Source organism: Centropristis striata, chromosome 1 (genome assembly GCF_030273125.1).
Source record: "Centropristis striata isolate RG_2023a ecotype Rhode Island chromosome 1, C.striata_1.0, whole genome shotgun sequence".
In the NCBI taxonomy this organism is placed as follows: Eukaryota; Metazoa; Chordata; class Actinopteri; order Perciformes; family Serranidae; genus Centropristis; species Centropristis striata.
The window spans coordinates 2360983-2376318 of NC_081517.1; the positions used below are offsets into that span (position 1 = coordinate 2360983).

The following is a 15336-nucleotide window of genomic DNA, read 5'->3' on the forward strand; positions in this document are numbered from 1 at the left end:
AAAAAAACAACACAGCTAATAATATTAGAAATCTTTGTATCAGATCACAGACAGATGTTAACATCTGCTGTGAACTAACTGAAATGCTCATCAAGGTTATAATAGTTTTGGATTTTTCATTAGTTTTAGTTTTCATTTTGTTGTGAATTTTTGTTTTCAAATTCAGTTAGTTTTAGTTAGTTTTTAGAGTGAGTTTTCTAGTTTTAGTTTAGTTTTTATTTTTTGAAAATGCTTAGTTTTAGTTTAGTTTTTATTAGTTTTAGTGTTAGTTTTAGTTTTTTGTAATGGGGTATGTGTTGGGTGCCAGATTCAAAGAGGTCATAATAAATGTTTCCTTTATTTCCTTTGGTTTATCATCTCAGCCCCAATAAGGTTATTAACTCTTACAGTTCTGGGTGTTTTGTATTTTGGTTCTAGTGTAAACATCCCAGTCTCAGTAAACATATTCACCATGTGTTGCATGTTCAAATAGAAACACTGAATTATGAATGAAAAAAGTTGACAAAAACGAAAACTAAGGACATTTTCACTATAATTTTAGTTAGTTTTAGTTAGTTTTGTAACCACAAAATACAGTTTCAGTTAGTTATCGTTTTTTTTAAAACTCTAGTTTTTATTTTTATTTCAGTTAACGACAATGTTTTTTCAATTCTAGTTTTCGTTATCTTGTTAGTTTTCGTTAACTATAATAACCTTGATGCTCCTACAGAAGCTACTTAACCCTTTGATGCACAACATGGGTCTAAAGTGACCCGACAGAGTTTTTATGTTCTATATCTTTGCAATAATTCATCATTCATTATTCCAGGTTTTCCTCAATTAGTTTGTTTTTGATCTTCATACATCCTATTTTTATGTTTTCCTTTATTTATTTTGAATAGAATCCCTTTGTCTGTCACTCCTCTTCTAATACACAACATGGGTCAAAAATGAACCATATCCATTTTTTAGCTAAGTAGCTTGTTAAGCTAACTACTTAGCTAACTTCTTGGCTAAGTATTTAGCTAAGTAGCTTGCTAAGCTAACTACTTAGCTAACTTCTTGGCTAAGTAGTTAGTTAGCAAGCGACTTAGCCAAGTAGTTAGCTATGTAATAATACAAAAACTTTTTTTCTTCATAACTTATTAGAAGCAAAATGAAAATAATGATCTGTTTTTATCAAAAACAAGATATTTAAACATACTTAGAATATTCGATCATGAAATAAGTTGATATCAAAACAGATAGCACAGAAACACACAGCAAGCAATAAATAACAGGGGAAATAAATGTGGGTCGTTTTTTACCCATGTTGTGCATCAAAGGGTTAAAGGGACAACCATGCACCTGCTAACACTGATCTAACTCGTCTCTATTCCCACGTTCTTGCCTTGTTACGCGACACGTTTTAATGTCTCCTGCCCTTTCTAGGTTTTCATCTCAGCAAACCATCTGATTCATCACCGCTGTCACACTAACATCCTGTTTATCCATCTGACAGCAAAGACAGGCTGACACTAACAACAAGTGAACTAACAAACTGTGAACATTGTCGTGTTTTTGTGTTATTTGAGTATAAACTTGCATGTTTGTAGGGCTGTACTGACTCGTTCAAAGCTTCATTCATAAGGTTGACATTGAAAATTCTATATCAACATTTGAATGCTGCTCGTCGTTTTCCTTTATGTTGTTGCATGTATGCATTTTCTGTTTAAAGCAGGTATTTAAAGGTTAGGCTTCACTTAGATAAGATAATATTTACTATTTGTACATGTATATTCCATTGGAGGCTGCCTTAATTTCTTTTTTTTACTCATGTGATCCAAACATTTCCAATAAATCCTGTTAAGTCCAAAAGTCAAACCTGATTGAAAATAGATCTAATATGTGCTTTATTCACAACAGCACCAAATCGGTTTTATTCTTTAAAGAAAGTTGATTTAATACAAAAAAAAGACTGATTCTGATGAATCACTTACATTTTTTTCTTTTTTTGTTAAGGCAGTAGTTCTCAACCTTTTTGATTCGTGACCCCCAATTTAACATGCATGTTGTCCGCGACCCCCGCTCACTGAACACAATCTCACACGCACAGTTCAGATCAAGACACAAATTGACCACGAAAGAATAAAAAAAAGACTCAAAATGACCAAAAAAGACACAAAATTACTAAAAAAAATCACAAAATGACCAAAAAAGACACAAAATGACCAAAAAAAGACACAAAATGACAAAAAAAACACAAAATGACCAAAAAAGGAAACAAAATGACCAAACAAGACACAAATTGACCTCGAAAGAATAAAAAAAATACTCAAAATGACCAAAAGAGACACAAAATGACTAAAAAAAAATCACAAAATGACCAAAAAAAGACACAAAATGACAAAAAAAACACAAAATTACAAAAAAAAGACACAAAATTACAAAAAAACCCACAAAATGACCAAACAAGACACAAATTGACCACGAAAGAATTTAAAAAAAGACTCAAAATGACCAAACAAGACACAAATTGACCACGAAAGAATTTAAAAAAAGACTCAAAATGACCAAAAAAGACTCAAAATGACAAAAAAAGACACAAAATGACAAAAAAAAAAACACAAAATGACCAAAAAGACTAAAACACATTAACACATGAACACTTTAACACAGTGGAGACAGAGCTGACTTCCAGAATGATTTGGCGACCCCCAGAAATCATCTCGCGACCCCAATTGGAGTCCCGACCCCAAGGTTGAGAACAGCTGTGTTAAAGGCAGAAAATATGATGACAGACATTAGAAAAAATCTCAATAAAGGCTTCTGAAAAAATGTTATTGTGTCGAGCTCACAGCTTAGTTCTGTTATCTGCTATCTTTTATTATATCAATGTCATTTTCTCGGTTGCAGCCTTCACTCTTTCGGCCTGCCATCTTGTCGGAACTGTGAGCTCGTGAGCACTTCATCTCCATCCCACCAGCAGCACTTTGGCCCTGGAGGCGGGACCTCCACCTCCTCCACCTCCACCTCCACCTCCACCTGCTCACATGTAGCCACTTCTTCACTGGGACTCCTGCAGCTGCTCCAGGAGCGAGGCATCTCAGCCTCTCCTCATCCCCAGCACCACCTGCACTACAGACATAGTGCAAAACATTCACCCTCCACAGCAAAAGACAAAGGTGGAGGCTCTCCATCAGACTCGGAGGCCAGAAGGAGCGTTTTCAGTTTGAACTTGGTGGAGAAGCTTCAGAATCTGGGACTGCACAGAGTGGCAGCCCGGGGGATGACGTCCCCACAGCGGGAGAGAGAAGCACTCAGCCCTCCTCTGAAGGTCTGATGAGGATGATGTTCACCTCTTCCTCCTCTCTCATTCACCTGTAGTGACTTTACATCGCCATGTGGTCCCCACGGTGCAGCTCCGAGCTCGCAGCTCTGCTGTCTTGAAAAACAAGTGTGCTAGAGCCATACTTTACATTATCTGTAGTGTACAGTAATATTCTTTTCTATGAATGTGTGTACAGGAGTTGAATGTACGGTGGCCCTGAGAGCTCACAGCAACTGCAACTTAAGAAAAAACACATGCAAATACACAAAACACAAGCAAATTGAGAAAACATCTTCATTAATTTGACAACACAAGCGCAGCATTTAGAAAACGGGCTGCAAAGACCACAACACAACTCAATAAGAAAAGCTAGCGTTAGCGCCTATCATAGCATGCTAACGTTAGCCGGCGATCGATAGCATACTAACGTTACCTGGCGATCGATAGCGTGCTAACGTTAGCTGGCGATCAATAGCATGCTAACATTAGCTGGCGATCGATAACGTGCTAGCGTTAGCTGGCTAGCAAGACCAAGACCAACTCGGTGCTGTTGAGAGAGCCAGCGATCGATAGCATGCTAACATTAGCCAGCAATCGATGGCGTGCCAGCGTTAGTGCCTATCATAGCATGCTAACGTTAGCCGGCGATCGATAGCGTGCTAATGTTAGCTGGCGATCGATAGCATGCTAACGTTAGCTGGCGATCGATAGCGTGCTAGCGTTAGCTGGCTAGCAAGACCAAGACCAACTCGGTGCTGTTGAGAGAGCCAGCGATCGATAGCATGCTAACGTTACCCAGCAATCAATGGCGTGATAGCGTTAGCGCCTATCATAGCATGCTAACGTTAGCCGGCGATCAATAGCGTGCTAACGTTAGCTGGCGATCGATAGCGGGCTAACGTTAGCTGCGATCGATAGCGTGCTAACGTTAGCTGGCGATCGATAGCGTGCTAATGTTAGCTGGCGATGGATAGCATGCTAACGTTAGCTGGCGATCGATAGCGTGCTAATGTTAGCTGGCGATCGATAGCGTGCTAACGTTAGCCAGCAATCGATGGCGTGCTAGCGTTAGCGCCTATCATAGCATGCTAGCGTTAGCTGGCGATCGATAGCGTGTTAACGTTAGCTGGCGATCAATAGCGTGCTAGCGTTAGCTGGCTAGCAAGACCAAGACCAACTCGGTGCTGTTGAGAGAGACCAACTGAAACATGTATCATTAATATATTTGATTTGTTTAACTGCAATGTGATTGATACGGGCTAGCGGGCTAACGCTATATATCACATTATAACATTAAGATATCATTATCATGAAATAATGTGATAATATCAAGCGTGTCCAGCTTTGTGCATCACTTTTAAGTGTCCTCTGGAAACACTTCTGTTGTGTTGTGGTCTTTGCAGCATGTTTTCTAAATGCTGCGCCTGTGTTGTCAAATTGATGAAGATGTTTTCTCAGATTTCTTGTGTTTTGTGTATTTGCATGTGTTTTGTTAAGCTGCAGCGCTGTGAGCTCTCAGGGCCTCCGTATGAATGTGTGTGACATCTTCATCTCAGGAAGATCACCTGATTACCTGATCACTAGTCTGTTTAACTGCAGAAATATCTTCTTTTTTTTTTACACAAAAAAGAAACATTGTGAAGAAAAAGAAAAAAAAGTTTTATACTGTGTTTGGTGATTGTCATTTTACACACTTTGGCCGCCGCTGGTTTTAAAATAAAAACCTCATCACGTGTCATTTTTTTTCCAAAGTGGAACATCAATTATGTGTATATAGCAAAGTTGTCATTTGTGAAAGTAAAAAAAAAAAACTACGTGCAGTAAATTATTGTCAGCTGAAACCACAAACCAAGATGCTGTCACACTGAAGAACTTTCAAATGCACTAAAACACACTCTAGTCTTCCTGCTTATTAGCTGCTACACTGAGAAAAGCATGATGTATATAAGGTAGTTAAGTAGACAGAGTAAGACTATTGATCAAGAAGCAGATGATGCACTGACTGAACTGAATAATGAGGACCTTTAGCTGTCTGTTCATCGTCTGATCTCACGTAGCACATTGTGGACTTTCTCCTGAGCCAGACCTCACCAAAAATAAATCAGGTTTTGCCATGCAGCATCAAAGACAGTGATTTTTATAAGCAATATGTATATTTACTGCACTGCGTTGACTGAAAATCTTGCTTGTACAAATCTGCTGCATTTCATCAGGAACTTTGACATAGCTGGGATTTAATTGCATTAAAGAATGAGTCCTTACTTAAAGAACGAGTAGAAGAGATTATGTAAAGAGCATGTTTCTGTGGAATCTGTCTGAACAATCAGCTGTAGCAAAAAGGCATAGGATACTGCAGAATAAAAAGGGAAAATATAAACACAGGTTATAATAATGATAATAATAATTTGTGTTCTGACTTAAATCAACCAAACCACTGTTTCTCTGCACTACTGTTTGTTCTGTGTTAGCATCACAGCTGTACTGTACATGTCGGTGTGTGTATAATATGTACCACCTGTGAATAAAACTTTGCATTTCCATTAAGTACACTTACATGTCTCTCTCCTCTTACTATTCAAAGATAGCCTGGGTATACCCAGACTGCCTTGCGCGCTCGATTTCATTTCGAACTGCCAAAGGGTCTGGAAACCAGGGAGGTTTCTTAGCCCTGTTTTAGGGAACCAATCACAGAGCGGGGAGGGACGACAAGACGATGACGCGTACTACTGGACAGACGGAAGTTTTGTAGTTTTCTTACGGATCCAACATGGCTGCAGCAGACGCGAAACTCTTTTTAGCTGTAGATGGTGTTTTAACCCTATAAAGCCTGAACCGTGAAAAAATTGCCAGAAAATTCTAAATTTTCAAAACTCGAGTGTTTGTTGAACCGGCTAATCTTTTTTTTTAATTCAATATCAATTTTCATATATGAATTTAATTTGGATCATATTTGTTGCTCACAATTTGCTTTTCTTGAACTAACATAATCACATAAAACCTAATATTTTTAACCAAATAAAACTTTGACTTTCCTTTTAACATTTTCCTCAGACATACAAAATCTTTTTTTCCATATAAAACAACATCATACATCTGCTGATATGAAGTTTTCACGCAGCAATCACAGATCCACCAGTGGAACCAGCAAATCATTTTTGTTACATCTGGTATTTTTGTGAAATTTGTTGCTCAGTTTTTTTAATTGTCAATTCATGTATTCATCAGGTTTTTCAGGAAAAAAATATCACACTGATGATGTAGAGGTCTCAAAAACTTATGTATCAAATATGATACACTTGGCTTTATAGGGTTAAATAGTTTAGAGCGAAAGTTGAAAGTTGAAAGGTCTCTCAGCGGCTCCCCTGTCCCCCGGCTCGTAGCCAGATCAGGGGAGCCGGGGGACAGGGGAGCCGCTGAGAGACCTGCAGCAGCTTGTTTATTGCCCATAAAATCAGTGGATGTGTGGCTGAATGACATGAGGGGGAATAAAGCGTGAAAATAAATAATCTTGCAGAAAGCGAGCAAGACCAAGACCAACTCGGTGCTGTTGAGAGAGACCAACTGAAACACTTTCACACACAACCTCATTTGGCCATAATTTAACCTCCCACTAAAAGAATACAATACATACTTCCTATGGGCTCTGCACTAGTTCAGTATAATCCTAAAAATTTGCCCACTATGCCCTATTTTCTGATCATTGTTCATCATCAGAACAGTAACAGGAAATCTCATGGCAGCGGTCAAGACAGAAATGACAATTGTGATAATTCTGCAAAATAGTTTTATTTATAAAGTTGCAGTGAAAGCCTTTTTGAAACCTTTTTTTGTTTTCTGTCTCTTTGTAGCCATTACACATCTGCAGTATGATGTGTCTTTGTGGTTTTCCTGTGGTAGTTTTAGTGCTTTTTTTGTAGTCGTTTTGAATCTTTTTCGTAGTTGTGTTATATGCATTTTGCTCATCTTGCTGCCTCTTGCAGCTGTTTTTTCGTCATAGTTTTGTTTCTTTATGATTGCTTTAGCCTTGAATTTGTTTTTTAGTCTTTCTTTGTAGTTTCTTTGAAGTCATTTTTATGTCTTTTTGTGTTTTGTCCCATTTCATAGTGAGAAATAGTCTCTTTGTGGCCTCTGTGTCTCCATGCTGCTGTTTGCATGTTTTTGTAACTGCGTTGGTTTCTTTATGGTGTTTTTGTGTCTCTTTGTTGTGTTTTTGTGTCTCTCTGTAATCTTTTTGTGCACTAATTCAGTATAATCCTAAAAATTTGCCCACTGGAAAAAAAATGCGGCGAATCATTTTCTGATCATTGTTCATCATCAGAACAGTAACAGTAACAGGTCAAGACAGAAATGACAATTGTGATAATTCTGCAAAATAGTTTTATTAATAAAGTTGCAGTGAAAGTGAACACAGACTTTCTATAAAACGTGAACCAACAGCAGCAGGTGTGAGCTCTCAGGTGGTCGTGGCGTCTCATTCTGCATCCCGGCGTCCAAAGTCCACCCAGCCCTGGTAGTCCCGGTCCGACATGCACTCAGAGTTCATCATCTCTGTGAACAAACCATTCCTACATGAACCACACACAGGGGTTCAGTACTCTGAGCATCAGGTCTGGATCAAGGTGATAATAGTTTGGGATTTTTCATCAGTTTTAGTTTTAATTTCGTTGTCAATTTTTGTTTTCAAATTCAGTGGTAACACTTTACAATAACCATCATTTATAAATGGTAAACAGATAATTTATTAATGTTTAATCATCATTTATAAACCGTATATAGGCCATTTACAATGATAAATACATAATTTATTAATGTTTAACTAACTAAATCATTTATAAATGGCAAATAGATGATATATTAATCTAAGTTTATAGTTACTTATCCATTAACAATTATATTATAATGAATAGTTTATTAATAGTTTTAGTTTAATATGTTATATGTAATATGTTTTTTTAAATGATTCATATACCTTTGAGAAATTGGTTGAACATTTTTTAAGATTAAATATGTATAGCACTTTGTAAATGTTAATTATTGGTTTATAAACCATCTATAAACATTATTTAGTGGGTTATTGTAAAGTGTTACCAATTCAGTTAGTTTTAATTAGTTTTTAGAGTGAGTTTGCTAGTTTTGATTAGTTTTATTTTTTGGAAAATGCTTAGTTTTAGTTTAGTTTTTATTAGTTTTAGTGTTAGTTTTAGTTTTTTGTAATGGGGTATTTTTTGGGTGCCAGATTCAATAAGGTCACAATAAATGTTTCCTTTATTTCCTTTGTCTGATCCATCTCAGCCCCAATAAATTTACTAAGTCATAAAACCAGATAGATGAAATAGATTTCATATCAACCAAAAAGGTTTATGTATGAAAAAAGTTGTCAAAGACGAAAACTAAGGACATTTTCACTATAATTTTAGTTAGTTTTAGTTAGTTTTGTAACCACACAATACAGTTTCAGTTAGTTATCGTTTTTTAAAAAACCTTTTATTTTTATTTCAGTTAACGAAAATGTTTTTTCAATTCTAGTTTTCGTTATTTCGTTAGTTTTCGTTAACTATAATAACCTTGGTCTGGATGTCTGCAGTGGTGGGAAGTAACTAAGTACATTTACTCAAGTACTGTACTTAAGTACAATTTTGAGTTACTTGTACTTTACTTGAGTATTTCCATTTTATGTAACTTTATACTTCTACTTCACTACATTTAGAGGAAAATATTGTACTTTTTACTCCACTACATTAAGCTGGCAGCTTTAGTTACTTTCTGTCCTATTTCAGTCCTATCTGGACAACATTAAAATGCTACTTATATAAATGCATCAATACAAATAATCTTATAATATATTTAGAACATATAAAACAATCTGAGTGTGTCCACTCTGCATAACGAGTACTTTTACTTTTGATACTTTAAGTACATTTTGGTGCTGATACTTTTGTACTTTTACTTCAGTAAGTTTTGAATGCAGGACTTTTACTTGTAGTGGAGTAAATTCACAGTGTTTTATTAGTACTTTTACTTAAGTAAGGGATCCTAATACTTCTTCCACCACTGGATGTCTGCCTTCTTACTCTCTTATCTAACTGACATAACAACTGGTAGCAAAGACAAACAACAGAGAGGAAACTTTCACACCCCAACCCTCAGCATACCTGAAATGGCTTGCATTATTTGTTTGGTCATTATCTCCCGTTCATCCTCAGACAGGTGTGCCCGTCTCTCCATCCGTGCAGAGGAAGCCTGCGGCGCCAGCTCCTGTCTGCCCGCCGAATCTCTTCCTCTGTCCCTCTTGGCGAGAAGCTGCTGCAGAACGTGAGACTCTTCAGCCTCGACAGCTGCAGAGGACACTAGCAGTGCAACCAGCAGTGCACACAGCACAATCAACTTCCCCGACATGTCTGTGTAGAAGAAGAAAAACCAGTTAAACTTACTGAAAGTGACGAGATACACTACTGGTCAAAAGTTTTAGAACACACCAACTTTTCCAGAATTTAATTGAAAATGATGCAGTTTAATGTCTCAGTGTACTCTGAAATGAATGCACATTCTTTATTGAGCATGATAGTGTTTTGAAAGTAAAAAAAAGATTCAAAATCACATTTTATGTTGGACTAAAGGACTAAAAAAAGACACAAAATGACCAAAAAAAGACACAAAATGACAAAGAAAGACATCAAAAGACACAAAATGACTAAAAAAAGACACAAAATGACTAAAAAAAAGACACAAAATGACAAAAAAAGACACAAAATGACTAAAAAAAGACACAAAATGACCAGAAAAAGACACAAAATGACAAAAAAAGACACAAAATGACAAAAAAAAGACACAGAATGACAAAAAAAGACACAAAATGACAAAAAAAGACACAAAATGACCAAAAAAAGACACAAAATGGCAAAAAAGACACAAAATGACTAAAAAAAAGACACAAAATGACTAAAAAAGACACAAAATGACTAAAAAAAAGACACAAAATGACCAAAAAAAGACACAAAATTACTTACAAAGACATGAAAATAATTCAAAAATGGACAAAATAGCCCAAGACTCCATAGAGTTAAGTTGTTAACCCATTTCTTGTTCCCTGAAAAAGGCCTACTTGTATAATTCTGAAATGTACATTATTTTTCAGTTTTGGTTAAGCTTACCTTTTTTTATTTACCTCTGGCAGTTCACCACTTACCTTTGTACCCTTTCAAGCTGTTCATTTGACTTGAACTGCTTGAATTTCAATAAAAAACTGGAAAAATTGGGGTGTTCTAAAACTTTTGACCGGTAGTGTAATTGTGTGTAAGGATGAATGGAAGAAGTTACAAGTTACCTGTGAAGAATGGATAAAATATGTGCACAACAAAATCCAACAAGTGTGATGCTTCTTTCTGCTTCACTCAGAGCAGATCAGCTGCTTTTATAGAAGTCTGGTGAAAGCAATATGGCCGAAAAAAATCAAAGATAGATAACAGTGATTGATTGTTTGACGGAAGCTTTTGGGAGGATGTGCGTAAAGGAACGGCTACATCCACAAATCCATTATTATGCTTCCCATTTACCTGGAAAGGCCCTTTTTTGCACTGCAATAACAATAAAACAAGTCAATGTGTTTATATAAGAAATCCAATAATCCTTTAGAGCTTTCTCTCTCCGACACAGACCAAGTGGTGTATTCTTATTCTGATAAGATCAGATATCTCTACTGTGCATGCATGTGCATTAAAAATTACTCTTATTCCAACTGTTTGAACATGTTGGAACAAGATATGGATACAATCATTTCCATAGAGCATCTACAGTCATTAATTTAAAAGCTGATATCTAAGAATTTCCATGATTTTCTTGATAAAAACCAAAATCATTATCAGGAAAACCATGAAAAATGTCTAAATATCAACTCTTAAATAAAACTCTTATGAGCTATTTTTGTTGTTATCATTATATTTGTCCAAACAATTGTACTTTTGTCATTGCTTTAGCCTTGAATTCGTTTTTTAGTCTTTCTTTGTAGTTTCTTTGAAGTCATTTTTACGTCTTTTTGTGTTTTGTCCCATTTCATAGTGAGAATGAGTCTCTGTGGCCTCTGTGTCTCCATGCTGCTGTTTGCATGTTTTTGTAACTGCGTTGGTTTTGTTAGAAAAATTGCATGAGGAAACCTTGAAAATTGATAATCTGTCACCAACAGAAAAAACCTCACCATTTTTCTGCGCATTCGTTGATGGGAAATGAAGAGCTGGAGACGTCCAAGTTCTCAGTTTAACAAAGTTTTATTACAATACGTCAAAAAATGTGCACTTTACAGAGATCTCTGGGTTCAAAATTATCTCATGTCCCTGAATACAAACAGACGTGTTTCAGTTCGTGAAGTCTGAACCACGACTCTCTCCCTGAACCCATTAAAATAACCTTACAATTGTTTACAAAACATGCTGGTCGATTTCCTCCAGGAAGTCCCGCCCTCTTGATCGCTGATTCGCCAGTTTTAATTAATACAACGGCACGTCAATGCCAGCTGGGCATACGATCTTGCTGCCCCAGACAAGGCCATCCTGACTTCTCCAGAACATTCAACAAAAAACATTCTGTCTTGTTATTGTGTCTCACAAAGATATTATGTCTACATTAATCAATGGATGTTAAAAAATTTCTTACAACTAAACAAAGACAAAACAGAAATACTTATCTTTGGTGCACAGGCTCACAGACAGAAAATTGCAGCACATCTCAACTCTCTCTCTCTTGACAGCAAAACTGAAGCAAGGAATCTGGGTGTAATTATCGACAGCAATCTAAATTTCAGAAGTCATATCAACCACATCACCAGATCATCTTTCTATCATCTCAAAAATATCTCTAAATTGAGAGGCTTTCTGTCAAAATCCAACTCAGAAAAATTAATTCATGCATTTATAACAAGTAGACTAGATTACTGTAATGGTTTATTCACTGGAATCTCCAAATCAAGCATTCAAAGGTTACAACTAATTCAAAATGCAGCTGCGCGTATTCTCACTGGCACCAAGAAATATCAACACATCACACCCGTTCTTAAGTCCTTGCACTGGTTACCCGTTAGAATAACAATTGATTTCAAAATACTGCTCCTGGTTTATAAAGCACAACACGGCCTTGCACCTCAGTACATCACAGATATGCTCATCACCTACACCCCAGCAAGAACACTTCGGTCAACAGGCAGTGGCAACTTACTCATCCCTCACACCAGATCCAAAGAAGGAGAAGCAGCTTTTAGTGTTTATGCCCCAAGAAAGTGGAACACCCTGCCTGACTCAGTTAAACTTGCCACATCAGTAGCCATTTTTAAAAACAGATTAAAAACCAATCTTTTTTCAACAGCATTCAGTTGAACTGTGTACGTGTGGTTGTGGGAGTGGGTGCACATGTGTGAGTAAGTAAGTGTGTATGTGGTGAATATGGCAGAGCTTGTCTACCTGCACTCCTCAATTAATTTGTAATTGATCTTATTTTTTTTATTTTTTTCTAATTGTTTGTATTTGCTTGTTTTCTGTTGTTCTGTTTTGTTTTGTTTTTCAACTGTAATTATGTATATTGTGAAGCACATTGAGTCTGCCTTGTGCATGAAATGCGCTCTATAAATAAAGTTGAATTGAATTGAATTGAATTGAATACAGAGTCAAAGGAATTTCACTGTCAAAATCATATTGTCTGACTTAATATAAATGCACAGAGATATTTATTACACTCAAGGTTTGACCTTTGATAGTGACCTGTGTCACTCACAGAGAACAGAGACAGACCACAGAGAAGCAGAAATAAAGCATAAAATCATTTACCAATATAGAAAATAATCAATTATTTTAACAGTTTCTTTATGGTCTTTTTGTGTCTCTTTGTTGTGTTTTTGTGTCTCTCTGTAATCTTTTTGTGTCTCTTTGTAGTCTTTTTGTGTTTATTTGTTGTGTTTTTGTGTCTCTTTGTAGTTTTATATTTCTTTGTGGTCATTTTGAATCTCTTTGTTTAATTTGCCTCTTGTTTCATTGCAATTGTTATTTTTTTGTAGTTGTTGTTTAAGTTTTTTATGTGTCTCATTGCAGCTGTTTTATGATTTTTTGTTTTGGTCATTTTGAGTCTCATTCTGATTGTAATGAATCTCTTTGAGGGACATTTTTCAGGCCTGTTCAGTAATCCATCTAGACAAAAGTTTTTCATGTTTCATCTTAAATTGAGCTGGATGATACATCTCATTTTAAAAATAGTAAAGTTTGCATAACATAATTATTTCTCTTGAGGTCTTTTCTACCTTCATTATGTCACGCCGTGGCCGGGACTTTCCAGGTGACGCACACTGTACCCTTTTAGTAAAAATACTACATGGTGCAGCATGGTTGACATTAGTGCTGTTTACTTACTGTATAGATTTTTTTCAAGTGGTCCAGTTCAACATGAACCTTATTATATTTACAGACTGACAGTGAAAGCACCACCTGTCAGATGGATTGACTGGGCATCAAGGTTATTATAGTTAATGAAAACTAACGAAATAACGAAAACTAGAATTGAAAAAACATTTTCGTTAACTGAAATAAAAATAAAAACTAGAGTTTTTAAAAAAACGATAACTAACTGAAACTGTATTGCGTGGTTACAAAACTAACTAAAACTAACTAAAATTATAGTGAAAATGTCCTTAGTTTTTGTTTTTGTCAACTTTTTTCATTCATAATTCAGTGTTTCTATTTGAACATGCAACACATGGTGAATATGTTTACTGAGACTGGGATGTTTACACTAGAACCAAAATTCAAAACACCCAGAACTGTAAGAGTTAATAACCTTATTGGGGCTGATTTGGATAAACCAAAGGAAATAAACGCAAAATTTATTATGATCACTTTGAATCTGGCACCCAACATATAGCCCATTACAAAAAAACTAAAATTAACACTAAAACGAATAAAAACTAAACCAAAACTAAGCATTTTCAAAAACTAAAAACTAAACTAAAACTAGAAAACTCACTCTAAAAACGAACTAAAACTAACTGAATTTGAAAACAAAAATTAACGAAAATTAAAACTAAAACTATTGAAAAATCCAAAACTATTATAACCTTGCTGGGCAGCAGTGATTATGTGCAACACTTTGATGCATGAGTAGAAGCTACAGAAACACAATGGAAAGCTGAGAATGTGCATGCATATATCACCTGCAGACAATAGCTCAGTATGTTCTGACTAATGAGTCAATGTGAGCAGCTTTACAGTAACTTATACCCTCAGACGTGATCCTACCGGTTGGACATGATACACATGAACTTTCTTTGACTGCAAGTCATTTTTTTCTAATAATCCTTAGTATACAGACAATCACAACTTAGACATCTGACATTTAAACTCTTAATACCCTGACACGACACACCCATCACTGAAATCTGATAAGCGTCCCAGACAGACAGCCTGTTGGTCCGACCTGTTACCAGGTCATTGACACACCACACCCATGTTATCAGGCTGCAGCAGATGCTCATCACTGATTTTTGTTGAGTTTCTCTTGGACAATATTAAGCTGCGGGACACGTAAGGCTGGTGAAAGGTCATGCTCAGCATTTTGGTGTGAATAAATTCACAGTTGTACACTGCAAAAAAGCCAACTTGTATTTTTTGGCCTAAAACAGTGATTTAAGTTGGTAAAACTTGGAAATATAAATTATTGACATTTAGGGCAATAATGTAAGTTAGCACAACAAAGGAAGCCAGTTGTCTGCTCAAAAACAAGTTGGTGAGTTGTTGTTACTTATATCTTTAAGTTGGGGTTCACAACAAGGGACAATAGTTCTGATAACTCTTATTTCTTTGTTGTGAAATGCGGGAAAGCGGTGAAATTCGGTCATTAGCGAAAGCGGCTAACTGACGCTAGCGGCGCCGCTTGTTACAGCTACAAGAGTAGCCATTAGCGTATCAATGCTAACTCAAAATTGTGGTCGCAACATTAGCGAACATTTCATAGCAGCGTTACAATCGTGTCAATTCAATATTGTAGTTATTGTGTACTTTTTGGTAAATGATTAGGAC

General features: G+C 36.1%; 2 protein-coding genes across 2 annotated transcripts in view; one reads left to right on the plus strand and one right to left on the minus strand.

The window, feature by feature from the left end:
• The window catches only part of hap1 (huntingtin associated protein 1), a gene marked incomplete at its 5' end in the record, with an annotated part of 45612 nt that extends 41442 nt beyond the window's left edge, over positions 1 to 4170 (plus strand). Inside the window, one exon of the mRNA XM_059328400.1 lies at positions 2875 to 4170. Coding sequence (XP_059184383.1) covers positions 2875 to 3301 — 427 coding nt within the window. The remainder of the gene's footprint in view (positions 1 to 2874) is intronic.
• Positions 4171 to 7760: 3590 nt separating this feature from the next.
• Positions 7761 to 10728, minus strand: LOC131987990 (cholecystokinin). The gene is made up of 3 exons (XM_059352993.1): positions 10614 to 10728; positions 9442 to 9687; positions 7761 to 7837 (listed from the first exon to the last, which is right to left on the minus strand). The coding sequence occupies exons 2-3, from the start codon at positions 9683 to 9685 to the stop codon at positions 7761 to 7763; spliced, it is 321 nt and encodes a 106-aa protein (XP_059208976.1). The 5' UTR covers positions 9686 to 9687; positions 10614 to 10728.
• Positions 10729 to 15336: the final 4608 nt, after the last annotated feature.

Excerpts from the sequence above, each read along its gene's own strand:
- LOC131987990 (XM_059352993.1), bottom strand. The coding sequence starts at position 9,685 with ATGTCGGGGAAGTTGATTGTGCTGTGTGCACTGCTGGTTGCACTGCTA. Across the intron at positions 7,838-9,441 it reads AATAATGCAAGCCATTTCAG|AGATGATGAACTCTGAGTGC; the intron begins GTATGCTGAGGG and ends GTTTGTTCACAG.